Below are 15,990 nucleotides of genomic sequence, written 5' to 3' on the forward strand. Positions count from 1 at the left end.
CAGTAGTTACTAGTTTTAAAAACACTGGGCTTGACAAGCAAATATGAACACCTCAACTTCAGGGCCTGAGCAGGGAGAAATTTGTGGACTAATGGCAAGACAGATGGATACCCCCCTGTACTGGCTATTGTGTTATAACGTCTCCAGAATTGTTCAATAGAATTTTCTAAGGTGATGGCAATGTTTTATATCTGTGCCATCCAATACAGTAGCCACTTGCTATATGTGGCTAGTGTGGCTGAGGAACTGAATGTGAATTTTACTGAATTTTAATTAACTTAAATGACCACATGTGGCTCCTGGCTGCCACACTGGATGTGCAGCCTGGGAGCTGACACACAGAGACAAGCCTCCCGCCTTCCGCGAGGGCTGCTCGTTGGTGACGAGAAACAGCGCCCACAGTTAGCGGAGCCGTCACCACACACGTGGCACGTGCAAGCGCCCACATTTGGCTAGTACTTTCTGGAACTAGTAGATGTCCTGGGCGATCTAAATGATTTCAAAGAGGAAGGTTTGTACACTAATGGTCCTTTTGATAGGATTTATGACTAAGTAACACATTTCTCCTTACAGAACCAGAACTGCCAATGAGCCAAACCAAAACAATCATAAGCACCACGTACAACTACCTGTGAGACTAGAGGGTGAAGGGTTGTCAGAAGCAGGAAGTTTCTCCGTGAATCATGGCAGTCTTTCAACCATGGTGGCTGGGGAAACAGCCACACTTCCAAGGTGTGTGGAGGCAGATGGGCAGGAGGGAGAGTGGGTCTGAGGACAGGCGGGCCTGAGCCTCACTCCCGCTTCGACAGTTTACTAGCCACGAGGCCTTGGTGGGTCAGTACTCTAAGATAGTGATTCCCCAACCAGCCTCTGAACAACAGTATCTGGCCACGTATGGTTTGTGGTCAAGTATGTTTGGGAAATACCAGGTTAAATACAAGTTTAAATAGGTCTCTTTACTGAGGGACTTCTCAAAGCCTGTCACATGCTGTGACTCTTGGTATGTATGGGGGTTGGTAGTACAGAAAGATATAAAAAGCATTTTCCAAACATTTTTGGAAACAAAATCCACTCCCTCCTCCCTCACTCCTTGTCTTTCTGAGCAACCACCTTGAGAGACATCAGACATCAGCGTTCTTTATACAATGAATTGCAATTGTTGCTGTAAGAACCTCCTTTTCTCATCTCTAAAACAGGGGTACCACCTCAGGTTTGCTCAGATCTCTCCACGAGGCCTAGCAGAAACTGACACATAGTAGACCCACGATAACTGTCAGCTTCCCTTTCTTATCCACAGATCCAGGAACTCTTTAGATCCTTCTGAAGTAGCAACAGCGTACATGTACACAACTATCACTCAACTATTATGTTTCTGACCTTGGGAGCTGAAAATAATTGTGAATGCACTCATTCTTGGGAAACAGGCAAGAAATTACAGAGTAAGTTCATTAATTTCTGCTGAAGCCTCCTCCAGAATCTTGGTATCTCCATTAGGGTAGTCAGTGTAAACTGTTACAGGATTCCTGGAATCTAGTAAAATGGAATCTGCAGGCACTATTTTACTCCTTGCCATAACGTAAATGTTTAGATATGAGAAGCAGTATGGGTGTTAGTGGTTATGAGCACAAACTCTTGAGCCAGAATGCCTGTGTTCAAATCCTCTGTTACCCGAGCCATGTTGTTTAAACCATTTACGTATGCCTCACTGTACTGACCATGAAGTGGGGATAAAGCACCTGTATCTCACAGTGCTAATGTGAGGGTAAATGGAGTGCGCAACTGTAAAGCATTCAGATCGGTGCTTGACATGGAGTTCATGCTCACCAAATCTTAGGGTTATCAGATCTGGCCGGACAAACAACTGGTCAGTCCATAAGACTGGCTAAACCATCAGAGGTCTGTATTATTTGCTTTCTGTGGTGGTATTTTTTTAGAATATTCATCTCCTGGATTAACAACTATTAGATACCACAATGAAACACATTTACTCAGTTCCAGGCCCTACAGAAACTTATGAGAGTTGGGCTCAGTGAAACCAGAGACTAAATCTCTCTTTTAATTTCCCTTTCTACTCTAAAATCCTACAATTTCAGGCTTCCCTAGGCTTTTGAAGTATGACAAAAGATCCTTGAAAGTCTAAATTCCAGTCTGTAGTGAAGGAAGGCTCACAGAGGTGGAGCTATGATATCAATCTTGAGAACCACGCGGCCCCAGAAATCAGAGCCTTCATCTGCAGAGTGTGGCCTACTACAAGGGCAGACAGCTTAAGGCCAGCTGCTTACTTAAGAACAAGCAGGCCACAGAGGGTTAAGTCTGTTCTTTATACAGAAAGCCAGCTGGCAAGAAGGAGGTAAAAGGCAGTTTGCCTTGGCAATCGTCTACTATGGGTTAGACAAGCGGTTCTTTGTAATGTGCCTATATTCTGGCCCAGCTAACAATGACTAGGTGTTGTCCAAAACTGGGTCAGTTCAAAGGAAAAAACACCTTTAGAATAGAATTCTCTATTCTAAAGGCAAGTTATAGGAGCAACTGCTATAAATTTTCCCACGGTGCATCACCTTCCCCAGGCTTTTCTCGAATGGAACTATGCTACGGCAAAGGGAACAGATGCTCGTTAATGAAGCAAGAAGCTGTGTACCCCTCCACTTGTTTGAGGGCAAATCCCTTAAAGCACAACAAAGTTCAGAGGCAGGGAATTTGCAGGCCTGAAGCAGCCTCAGTAACTCATGAGGATCAACACAGGAAGCTGCCTGCCCTGGTGCAGGAGAAACATGCCTGGATAGAATGGTTTCCCTCTAGCACACCACCATCCGGCTCCCTCTGTGACCCATTTGCTCCCCCACATCCTATGTTTCTAATTTTCATCTTTTCCTCTTTCCCCTGCCCCATCGCCGCCTCCTACCCCAAACCACCTCTTCACCCTTATCTTAGGAAACAGAAGTCATCAGAGAGCTTCCTCACACTCCCACCACAAACTACCAGCTTCTTCCCCCAAATCTCCCACTGACCCACACTAGCCCCATTCCCTTACCTTCTCCCCTGACCCACCCTGCCTCCCCTCTGCCTCCCACGTGACTCCAGCAATCAGTAGCTTGATTCTAGCATATTCACATTTTCTTTTTGGGGTAATTTGCATTAGCACAGTTTCATCATAGCAAAAATTAAAAAAATCCTTCTTTAACCCCATATTCTCCTCCAGCTAACTCCCATTTCTCTGGTCTTTTTGTAAAAAAATTTCTTCCAAGACATGTCCACTCATGATCTCCACTATCTTTTCCCCAGGTCTCTTAAGGCCATCAGGGATTGTGTCCCTACCCACCTGCACAGGAAGATGGAGCACGCCTACAACCTCCCCCTTGCCAGTCCAATGGCCCATTCTCAGTGCCTTCTTACTTGACGTCTCTGAAGTGTTTAATGGTCAGTCACTTTCTCTTTCTTGGAACAAGTCTCGTTTAGTCTCTGGGACATCACCGTTTTGGTTTCTCCTATTTCAGTGGCCACTCTCAATCTTTCCGGCAGATTCCTTCTCAGCTTCATAGTTTCCAAAAGTCGTGGAGTTTACTGTGGCTTGATCCTTAGCCCTCTCCTCTTTTCCATCTGGATTCATTCCTACTAAGGTGATCTCATGCACTTTTGTGGGTTAAAAAACCACTTACATACCCAATGTCTCATCCAAGCTGCAGATTTTTAAATGCAACTCACTGCCCACCCAACACCTTTTCTTGGATCGAACTTAACACGTCCCAGACCACACTGTCGAAAGCCTCCACACCCGCTCTACAGGCTTTCCCATTCAGTCACACCAACTCCCCTGCCAGGCTCTCAGGCTAACTCTTACTGTGATCCTTGACTATTCTTTTCCTTTCGCCTATATACCAGCTCTACTCTTGTTCTCATATAGTTTTGCTTGCCACAGCAGGCAATGTGATCGTTTTCCAATGAAAGTATGCTCAAGTCTCTCTACGGCTTCTCATCTCTTCAGAATAAAACCCAACTTCTTTACCATGGCCTACAAGCGCCATGTGATTTGACCCGCACTACTTAAGGTCTTGACATTATTGTCTACTACCCTCCCCTTGTCCACTCCATTCTACACAACTGGTTTCTCTGCTGTTTGTGCAATGTGCCAAAGTACACTCTTGTCTTAGGGCTTTTGTACTTGTGTGTCCTAGAGTACTCTTTCCCCCAAATTTACACGTCTTGCTTACTTCCTTCAGATCCCTGCTCAAAACTACCTCATCTGAGAGGTCTTTTTCAATTACCCTGCATAAAGCAGCACCACTACTCACACCCACTAGCCATTCTCTATCCCCTTTGCCCTTACAACCACCTGACATATTGTATGTTAAAAAAAAATGTCTTCTCCAGAGACTGTAAGACCCACAGCAGCACTGCTGTATTTCCAGTGCTCATGTCAGTACCTATCACACAGCGGGCGCTCAAGTATTTGTTGGCTGAATGAAAGGAATGGAGAGGTGAGAACCTCCTACAAACTGAGGAGGTGGTGGTAGTGACTTTTCCTGAATGTCAGTAAGATTCAGCCCTGGGATGGGCCTGGTCGTGGTCCTGTCCACACATGTCATCAGTTGCTGCTGTGACTTACAAAAGGAAATTTGTCAATTTCTGTCACAGAAAGGTTGGATTATTTTTCCTATTTGGCTTCATGTGCTTTTTAAAAGTTAATTTCATAATTAGCAGCTTATAAAGACTTACAATGAACTGCAGTTTGACCCAGTACAACAAAATTCCTTTCTATAAGCAATGTCTCTGGACTATTAAAAAAATGGTCATAAGCAGCTAAAGTGATTTATAAGCCACTACTGGGTTGTGAAAATTACTGCCTTGACCTAATAAAAAGAGGGACCTTGTGGAGTTAGAAGATTATGAAGAAAGAAGACCTAGACCCATTGATTTGGGGTATTATACTGTAGCGAAGAAGAGAAAGAGGCACTACTGCTCAGCTGGACAAAGCAGCATGAACCTTCTGCTCCAGTATCTAGAGCGAAAACAGTGAAATTACAAAAGCCTTATTTTTGAGGCTACGGAAACAATAAGATGAAGTATACTTTCAGAAAGGGAAGAGCCCCTGCTGGAGAAGTGCTGACAACCACCAGCTGTCTTACTCCGTGAGGGCATTTGCTAAAGGTATGGGCTGAGGACTGGGCGTGCCCTAGAAAAGTGCCTTTTCTTGGGGAAAGAGCACAGCAGTGTTTTGGCTTGTGTGAGGCTGGCAGGACAAATTAACACTAGAGGAGCCCCAAATGCAAGGCCACTTGCCTGATGGGACATCTGCTGAGTCCTAGATGGGCAGGAAGCTGGGACTGGAAAAACAACAAAATTTTCCACAATCTCCTGGTGCTTAGTGGACAAATTCCTGCTAGAAATAAGACCTGCCAAAAAATAACTGGTGTCCCCACTCAATCAGGTGGGAAGGTAAAGTACTGCCCTCAAACAAACTTTTGCCTTTCTGTAGAAAGCAAAGTTTTTGGGGTCGAGGAGCTTAGAGATCCTTCCATGCCGTTACTCAAAAGCCCTGAAGGACCAGACCCAAGAAACATCCATGAGCCGGAAGTGAACTGAGGTTTTCCAAAATTGTAATCCAGGCCCACACAGTTAAATCCTTGTTGTAGGTTGAACTGTGGCCCCTAAAACTCATATGTTGACATCTGAACCCCTGGTACTTTAGAATGTGATCTTATTTGGAGACAGTGTCTTTACAGAGGTAACCAAGTTAAAATGAGGCCATTAGGATAGGCCCTAATCCATATGTCCTTATAAAAAGGAGAAATCTGGAGACAGACGCGCACACAGGAGAATGCCACATGAAGATGAAGGCAGAGACCCTAGACTGTCGGCAACCCACCAGCAGCTAGGGAGAGGCAGATAAGCGTTCTTCCTGCAGCTCTCAGAATGAACCAGACTTGCCCACACCTTGATCTCAGATTTCCAGTCTTCAGAGCTGCGAGACAATAAATTTCTGTTGTGCAAGCCACTCAGCTGGTGGTGCTTTACTATGGCAGCCCTGGGAAACCAACGTAGTCCTTGACTTGATCAGACCCCTGAGCTAAAGAGAAGGACCTATCTGGATTCCCTATAGACAGAGTACAGTCTTGGCTGGGAGGCAGAATGAGTGGCTACTGACAGTCTAGGAATACTGTGGAATAGAGCATAAGACATGGTTTCTCGTGACCATCCTGGTAATTAAACCAGAAGGTGAGAAGACAGGTCTCCCTCACGCCAAGCCCTATGCTATGGGCACCCATAAAGATGCAAAGGCCAAACTCCAAAGCACAACTAACTGTGTTAACTAATTATAAGCATTAATACTCACATTACTTCAGGTTTCAAGAAAATTGGCTGCTGAATTCTAAGAGCAATTACTAAATGCATCATCAGAAATGAACCTGCTTACCAATGTTTTCCAACCTTCTCACCTAAGCTAAGATTTAGAACTAAGGAAAAAAAAATGTGTCTAAAAATACAATTAATTATAAATGGTCTTGCAAGTCAGGTTTATCAATTTATCTTTACTTTGAAGTTCTTCAAGCCTTGATTTGGGTTAATTAACATTAGGACATTAGCTTTAGGAGTGTATGGTTTCAAACAAATGGGTCTGTTAAAATAAGTCTATGGAAGACACTAATATACTGTAACAAGAGTCCAACTATGAAAGGCTAGGGACATTCTTATTTAAACAAAATATAACATGCTAAAAATTAACGAGGTTTTAAATTATGAGGTAGACTGTGTCAACTAACAGGAATTTTCCCACACTTGTGGTTATGTAATTTCAATATGAAGAGATTCCCTTATTGGAAGTTTAATCTCTATTGATTTTGATATATAAGTGAGAATGCAATAATCACACAGAATACATTTTCATTTACCTCTCCCAAAGAGAAATAGTGACGTGGAATCTGAGAATCAGGATAAATATTCTCCAGGTACCAAGAGAAAGGTTTGCATTGGAGTTTGTGTCTTAGACCAACTCTCGATGCTATATCTCCATAATCTACCTTCGTAACACCTGTTAAAAGAAATGAATGGGTGGCATTATTAATGTTCTATTGAGTAATACACTTCTGTTTATTACATCTAAGCAAGAGGAATGGGAAAAGTGGTACCATTTTGGTGATGTCTGACTATGTAAGTGACATACCATAAATGTACTTCCTCAAGTATAAAACAAGAAAATATAGTAGTATATGTTTTCCAAAGAAAAATTAAATTTATATGAGAATGATATACACACTAGTAATATAAATTAGAAGGGAACAGAGAACTTTAATATGTTAAGGCAACAACAAAGATCAAGATTTATTTTGCCCAGTTATTACACAGAAGTCAACTAGAACAACTGTTTCTAGTCAGGTCTCTCTCACACAACTCACGGAATTGTGCACCCTGCCACCTGACAGTCTTGTGGTAATTAAAAGCTGAGGACGGAATGATAAACACTGTAAGGCAGACTTATAGCTGATGACACCTATTCCCACAAAACCCTGAAGAGCAGAGTCAAGTTCCTAGACAGCAGTCCCTTGAGGCGTACTACAGGGCTCTGAACTGCCCTTGAGGTACTCAGGCATCTCACATTGATGGTGAATGTTTCAATTAGGTGAAAACACACAAACACACACACACACACACCCCGGACTAACAGTAATTTCTACAATACCAGTCTGGATAATTTATTATTATTGCTAGTAATGCATTGCACTCTGCTAAGTGCTTTTTATACTGTGTGTCAGTTCATTTATTTCTTACAATGTCTTATGATGCAGGTAAGTGTTTCACCTTTGCTCAAAGCTTCTTTTTTCCTCTTCTTACATCTCCTCAGAAGGCAATAGGACCAGGGACAAGAAAATTAGTCTTGTATTTCTAACACAAAATAATGCTAACCTGGAGAAATTATATAGAAGAAATTCTTGAATTCATCCATCCACACTTCTGCAAGTCGTCTGTTATTTTTATTAATAATCTGTCCTGTGCCTCCTGGGAATGTGTAAGGTGTAGCTTTCCGGAACACATGTCCAACATGGGAGCAAGTGACAATCTCCAAAGTTCCTCCACACTGCCAGATCTGAGAACAACCACCAAGAAGACTAGTTTCAAACACTGAACACAAAGAAGTCGGTTCACGTTATATTGAGTTCCACAGTTGGGATTTCATAGAAGCAAGGGCATATAGTAGAGCTCCTGTTACACGGTCAGAAAACCAGTGCTTCTTCAGGAGCAAACCTTTCTCTGACTTTGGTTTTGATTAAACCCAAGATTGAAGGTTAGATTAAAAAAAAAAACATAGGTTGAAGGCTTAGTACAGAAAAGACATAAGGTCTAGAAGCAGTATTTTCCTAACTGCAGACCGTGACTCATACAAGGGCCATAAATTCAAATTTGATGAATTGCAACCAGTACTTGCTAACAGAGACATACTGTTTCATGAAATGTTTATGTTTTGTGTGTTATGTGTACCTAATGAATAATGTGTTTATTAATATGGTTCATAGTAAAAAAACTTTGACCATGGAGTATTCAGCCAGAGTCCTATCTGTTCCTCCTCCTCCGAACTCGTGTGACAGCCTGTACATTAGATGGAAGCGGGGGCGTGGAGAGGGACCTCTCACGAGTTCCTCAGCGAGACGGCGACAGCACATACTGCCGTCTTCGTAAGCACAGGAACAACACAGGGACAGAAGACAGAGCAAGTATGGTTCCACATCTTTATTTAAGGAAAGTATCCTTATGCTCCTTTCAAAGTGCATTTTTCCATAAAGGTAAAAATCTACCAATTGCTTACAATCAAAACACTTTGAAAGTTTTGATTTCATTAAATATTCATTCAGTATTTTCCCAGGATCATAAAGTGATAAAGCTGGACAGGATCCCCAAGAGGACCCAGGGTCCAAACCTCTCCTTTTGTAAGAGGGCAAAGACACCCCCGAGGAGCCCAGTGAGCTCGCTGGTTCTGATTACAGTGCAGGTCACTGTGGTTTCCACTACAAGATATGTGTCTAGAATTATTTCAGGAATACACTATCTCATTTAAATAATACGTTGATTGTTTTTAGAACATGAATTACTTCCTTGAAAATAACAGAAATCAAAAACAAATAGGGAATCTTGTGTAAGTTTTATAGGTAGACTATTAAGATAACTAAATTTATTTGCTTAAAATAGTTTATAATGAACCCTTAATAGTATCACCACCTTTTTTATGGACTGGAGGTTCTGAATTCTGGTTAAACTCATACTAATTTCATTTTTTTTTAAATTTAGAGAATAACATGAATAATTAAAGCACATCCATACTTGAGAATAGAAGATTGCTTTTTTCGAAGGGAACTTACCCTAAAGGAAATTTCCAGGTTTTCTCCTCCCCAAATATCCATTCCAGCATCATATGTTCCAATTTCCTGAAAGTAATCTCTGTCTATTGAAAAAAGGCCTCCTGCCATTGTAGGTGTTCTGAAATTCAATCATAAAATACTCTACTGTTAATTGTAACAATTTAAAATTTACAATCAGTTTTTGTTTTTAAAAGTCATTTTGTAACTGTTGACAACTACAGAATAAATGCTTATTCTCACACTCTTCAGAAACTGTCACAGCCCTTAGGCGCTTCCTTTGTTACTACGTTAGGTCAGTAGGTTTCAGACCTGACCTGCGCCCTGGCCCTGCTGTCACAGCTTCTGCCTGAACATCCTCTCCAGTCCCAGGAGCTCTTCCTGTCTCCTGTAACTGTCTTGGTCCTCGGGCCCTGGCTGAGCATCCATCCTCAAACTCCTCTCCATCTGAGAGTGTGCCTACTCCACGGTTTCCAACAACTGAAAGCAGCTGATGATGCTAACCAGTTAGACTCATGTTAGCAACCCTAACACCCCAGGTTCTACAGGGTGGCAAGTATTCAAAGAAACAAGATTAAAAGGGATGAAAACAATGTGGCCCTTTCCCTATACATAGTAGAAACTTTTAGGAAAGAAGGGGATGGAGTACAGAATACAATCTACACATCCTTCTAAGGCAGTGATTTTCAACTGCAAGAGGTACACTGCTGTGCCACAAGAATTTTTAAGACATGCAATACCTGACTATTTAGTCAGGGGCACTGGCCCCTTCCCCCTTAGAGTGTCAAATTAAAAAAAAAAAAAGTCAACACAACAACAGCCATCTGGTATGAATGAGTCAAAACTGTACGTATTTTTTGTCAGATCAGCAAAAACCATTTTTTTGGTGTGCTGCAGGATTTCACTAATTGGTTTATGTGCCACAAGATGAAAAAGGCTGAAAATCGCTGTTCTAAGGGGATCATCATCCTGACCAAGGACAGTACGTACTCCCTCTGCAAAGAGGAACCCAGTTCAACAGAACATGGCCCTCGTATGCAAAGTGGGTGGGAACAGGCAGAATTAAGCAGAGAAATGAAAATGAAGGAGGTTTAACTAAATGAATACGAAAAATTTGATTTCCTTGAAGAACGTGTGAAGGAAAAATAGACTCGACTAGGAGAAAAAAATTAAGTTCCAGGGAAGAAGACACTATGCAGACTACATTCTAAGACTAAGTGGGCCTCCTCTGCATCTCTAAGTGTTCTCCTCACAAGCTCTAGGGATGGTGGTGCGCTTGCTTTTCCAGTAGAAATAGTTGTTTCCACAAAGAAGTTAGGACCTATTTTGATTTCAGAAGACAAAAAGAAAGTCTCAAAAGAGCATTGGACTCAAAATGGGCATTGGACTCAAAAGAAATAGGCCAATGCCCATAGTTATTTAGTACAGGGGTTTCTTGACCTGGGTTTTGGGGTATCTCTAAGTTTCCTAGAATCATACATATGTTATATCAGGGGTATCAAACTCATTTTCACTGGTGTCCACATCAGCCTCACTGTTGCCTCCAAAGGGCCAAATGTAACTGTGTATACGTAACTACTCCTTAACACTGAAGTGAGAGCTCGGTGCTGCCACCGGATAGAAACAAGGTGCCGGGCCGGATAAGACAGGTGGAGGGCAGGATTCAGCCTGTGGGCCTTGTGTTTGCCACTTGTGTGCTGTATCTTCTGTTTACGAATATGTGCCCTCCTCCTTAGAGGAGACATAGCTTTTATAGATTTTTCAAGAAAGTCCATCATTAATGAAATGTTTAGGAACCCTTGGCTTTGTTGGTGATCTGACCTGTCAGCAAAAGAGTGGAAAAATCCCTTTACTAATTTAAGAACTCAAGCTGGCTAGGGGGGAAAAGATTATAATTTTTGAAACCTCTCTTGTACTCTGCCAGAACAGGACTTGAATTCGCAGGAAGGCAGATCTGAGAAGCCCAGGACAGCAGAGAGCTACATAGCCTGGTTCTGAAGGGACTCTCAGTGACTACAGAAACAGGCTAGTGCACCTGGGATAAACCCTAGGATGGCTCAGAAAGAAGCTCACGGTCTCCTTCAAGAGTCCGAAAAGCAGGAAGATTTTTATCCCTTTCTGAAAAAATCTCTATACGACCAAATGTAGAACCAAAGAAAATTCAGAAGTGCATTACTGAAAAATCTTTTTTACACACTTGTTGATTCTAGTTATTTCTGTATTTCAAATGAGTCCTCTTAGCCCTACCAGCCAGTAACTATCATCCAGTTGGTACAAGTCTGGATATACAATCTTATATTTTGATTCAAGGACCCAATTTTAAGCAATATTTTAGCATATTAACACATAATTAAGCAAGCGGTAGTTTGACTCAAGTTCAATACTATTCTTAACTGAATTAAAACACAAATCTGACTTAGACATTTGCACAATGTTATTCATATAAGAATGAAAGACCACGTGTCACCATTTCTCATGTGCACTAGATTTATATAAACAAAAAGTTTTAATTTTATTAATTGATCAGGGGGAAAAATCTGTCTTTAGAGTGATGACATAGGTGAAAGATGGCTCTTAACTACATACATAGTATCCACATGCTTCTCAAAATATACTTATAATCCTTATGATTCCCTCAGTTTCACAATCACCTACCAATAATGCTTTACAGAGAAAATGTCTGACAAGTTACCTGACAGGAAGAGTCCGATCCCCTTTCCTTCTGTCCATTTCTCTTTGGGGAACAGGGTACCAGCGGAAATTGAGCTTCCAGTTGAATCCACCATAGGTCATATCAGAACCTGCCATGTACTCAAAAGTATCATCACTGATCACATCAATGATGGGACATACCACTGTTTTCCTAAAATCATAAAAGCAAATTAAAAAATCTTTTAAAACTTTCCTTTTTGAGGCCTACTATAACAACTGTATACTAAATGTTTTAAAAATAAAAATACATTCTATAATGAGTTAAAGCCAATGGTGAAAAAATTTCCTGTGACAGCCTACAAAGCTAACATCATAATTATTTATCGTATTTGTAACTTTTTGATAACCTTCCATCCCTTTTTCATTCATGCTTTTACGTATTTGCCACAAAACTGCCACCATATCTGGGTATTTTCACTATAAGTATTGCCAAAATCATCTTCGCTTCAGGCATTCTTGATGTATAACTAATTGGTTATAACAAAGAAATAATGACAAATGGCATTAAAACTAAGACATAATGAAACATGAAAATGTAAACATTTTTAAAATCTTTATTTAAAGTGTCTGTAGCTTCATGGCAGCACTGCAAATAACTGACTTTATATTGTATACCTATGGGAAACATGGGTTCAATTCTGCAACCTCAAAGGAGGGCTCTCAGCCTCTCTTTCTGCTCCCAATGTAGTATATGTTTTGAAAAAAGAAACCAGCTCCTGGGGCAAATCACTGTCATCTGAAGGAGATGCGGACTGTATGAAGACCACCGCCATGTCTGCTCATCACTGGCTGGACCACTGAGGGCCAGCTAAGATTTATACGTAATATAAAAATGGGAGTAACTGCAAATTTGTCAATGGAAAAATGAAACCAAACTGACAGTCAACCAAACCAAAACTGTCAACAGTTTATCTTTTTTACTACAGTTGATTGATTTGTCAATGGAGAAATGAAATCAAACCAAACTCCCCCCTCCCAACTATCAACTAATTACTTAATCTTTTTTGTGGCAAACTGCCTCACAACCAGTTACTCACTCAACAAAAATGCTTGTGGCAAAGATGCTACAGCTAAAGTACCTAGAACAATTTGGCACATGTAAAAATACTTCAACTATTTCTACAGTTTAAAAAAATAACTCTCTTACTGACTGCACATTAAATCATTTTAAGCTAATAATTTTCTTCATAAGCAATTCTTAAACATCTGTGTTCCTTATAGTGTTTTGCTATTAAGGTACCACGTGAACCTGTTCATAAACATTTTCCACTTCTGCTTTAAGTGTAGGAGATTACTAAATGCAAAGAAGGAACTTTTTCCTAAAAATTTTATTTATTTTTAGAGAGAGGGGAAGGGAGAGAGAAAGAGACTGAGAGAATGTCGATGTGACAGGGAAACACTGATTGGTGGCCTTTCACATGCCCCCCGGCTGGTGGCCAAACCTGCAACCCAGGCACATGCCCTAAGCAGGAATTGAGCTGGTGACCTTTCACTTTGTGGGATGACCCTCGACGGAGCCACCTTGGTGACAGCTCTTTCTGTTTTAGACAATAGTTTCTAAACATTTCTTGCTGGTGTAGTGAAGGCGACTGCCTTCTCCATTATGATCTTATGTTTGGCAACAATGCTCAATTATTATTTCTATTATTTTGTATATATGTTCTTTATAGAAAAAACACATCACCTGCAATTGACAGCACCTGTTCTTTTTTCCCTTCTGATCTTTATACCCTTTTATTTCTTGTATGACTGTAAAACCTAAGACTTCAATAATCTTGAGTAAGTAACAGCAGTAACTCAAGGTATCCTTATCTTTCTCCACATCTTTTAAAAAATCCTTTTGCCCTGAATGGTGCAGCTCAGTTGGTTGGGTGTTGTCCTGCAAAGCGAAAGGTTGATGGTTCAATTCCCAGCCAGAGAATACCCTGGTCAGGGGTCAGGGGTCAGGGGTCGGGGTGCAGACGAGAGGTAACTGATAGCTGTTTCTCTCCCTTCCTTTCCCCTTTCTAAAAATAATAAAATCTTTAAAAAATATACTTTCAACATTTCTCCTTTAATATGATGTTTGCTTGCTAAGGTTTTGTTTTGGCTTTTTTAAGCTGTCTTTTCTCTGATTAGTACATTTCCATTCTATAACAGTTCACTAAGTATTTTTAATTATAAATGGATCCTTTTTCTGTATCTACTGAGGTGATCACAGAATTTTAATGATATGATAATCACAGGTTCAGAAATATGTTGATGGTGTATTAAGTGAATTAGTTTTATATTAAACTAAACCAACTGGTCATGAGATATATGTATATATGAAATATTATATACATACATACATATGTGCATATATAAAATATATATAATTACCTGCTTCCACTGGATCAGTTTGGCAGTACTGTGACATTTTTCTATTAGCATTCATGAGTGGGTTTGAGTAATTTTCCATGTATGTTTTTCCTAGTTTTCCTATCAAGGTTATACTAGTCTCATTAAAATAGGTGAGTTGGTTCTCTAGTTTTCTATATTCTGTTTATAAATTCTTAGGAGAGATTTGTTTCCCTGCCGCCACCTCATACCAAGGCTGAAACAGGCAAGTTTTCTTTGGTGTGGTGAAATTTATTTGTCCTTCTCACTCACAATGCGACCCAGACATCAGGGTCCCAGCTTTACACAGGGGTCTCCTCATCTTCCCACCTTCTGCAGGGCCTAGGCCTTTTCTCCTATCCTCTCGTCTATGTGTCTTTTAAGGCAAAAGCTTAGTGTCCCCAAGTCCAGCAAAAACCAAAAGCTGGCTTTAGTGTCTGAACTGGTCACTTGTTCTCAGTTTGTTTTGAGATCTGCAAAATTTCTTCCTTTGGTGCCAAGTCAGTGGTACATTTAAAACTGTTTTTTGTATTTTAGCCAGCAAGCCTTCCAGCTGAAAAAGTTATTCAGGATCCGTAATCTACCCTACAGCCCAAATTGGAATTTGTTGTGATTGTTATTTCAGCCAATTCCCCTTTCATATTTCTGTTGTCGCCTTACATTGCTTTTCTCCACAGGTTCAGGCGTTTGCTCCATAAAGGTTGTATGTTGTCTTCACACAAGCAAATATTTATTTCCTACATTAGTTACTTTATAGAAAACAATTCACAGAGATATTCTGTCCCTTCTTCAGGCAACGTTCTTCTTAAAGCTGCTCTATCTTCCCATTGCCCCAATGCTGGGTTTTCCTATTATTCATCTTTGAATGTGGAGAGATTTATGTCCAGGAATTGCTAACAAACAGGATAGATGTAGGGGCTTTGATCTGCACTATGCTCCACTTGACTAGTAAGTTTAGCCTGCTAAAATCTAAGCCTCGATGTTAAGCTGACACAGAGAGCCTCTAGCTCAAACTGTGATTACAAGCAGAAATTCAACTAATTGAGATCTGTCAAGCAGACTGAAGTTGAGCTTCTGATACACAGGAACTAAGCCAGAGCTTAGCAGTAGGTTTTTCTTGTAAAAATCTGCAGTATGAAAGACCACAGCCATGGGCATCCACAGCTCCTGATGTTCTTCCTGTACTATCTAAGATTATAGTGCTTTTCAACATGCAATTAAGCATTTCAGGATGTAATACATATCTCCCATCCCCTTCTACTTCTTGCTGTACTACAGTTCCAGCAAGGATATAGACAGAGATGGGATGACCTGCCAGCCCTAGTGTAAGCTTTACAGGGTAGGGACAAGTAAAGAGCTTTATTCTACCTTCCCTGAGTTCACTGTCCATCTGTTCTGCTCCCGTTCAGTGAGCAGAGTTTACACAGAGTATACATCTTAACAACATGACTCTTAATCCATTCTCATTAACAAGACAGTTTACAAACACTCCTTCCAGACTTGAGAATATGGTCTTCTTCATAATTCCTTTAAAGTGCTCTTCAAGGGTATTTTAAAGGAAACTTCAGAGGAAATT

General features: G+C 40.8%; 1 protein-coding gene across 3 annotated transcripts in view; it reads right to left on the bottom strand.

The window, feature by feature from the left end:
• Window positions 1–15,990, bottom strand: part of GALNT1 (polypeptide N-acetylgalactosaminyltransferase 1) — a 132,553-nt gene that overhangs the window by 14,035 nt on the left and 102,528 nt on the right. For all 3 annotated transcript variants that reach the window (XM_036009154.1, XM_036009155.1, XM_028524318.2), the window contains 4 exons: window positions 12,037–12,207; window positions 9,348–9,465; window positions 7,900–8,080; window positions 6,888–7,027 (listed from right to left, as the gene is read on the bottom strand). In XM_036009154.1, coding sequence (XP_035865047.1) covers window positions 6,888–7,027; window positions 7,900–8,080; window positions 9,348–9,465; window positions 12,037–12,207 — 610 coding nt within the window. The remainder of the gene's footprint in view (window positions 1–6,887; window positions 7,028–7,899; window positions 8,081–9,347; window positions 9,466–12,036; window positions 12,208–15,990) is intronic.

This window comes from Phyllostomus discolor, chromosome 9 (assembly GCF_004126475.2).
Source record: "Phyllostomus discolor isolate MPI-MPIP mPhyDis1 chromosome 9, mPhyDis1.pri.v3, whole genome shotgun sequence".
Classification (NCBI taxonomy): domain Eukaryota; kingdom Metazoa; phylum Chordata; class Mammalia; order Chiroptera; family Phyllostomidae; genus Phyllostomus; species Phyllostomus discolor.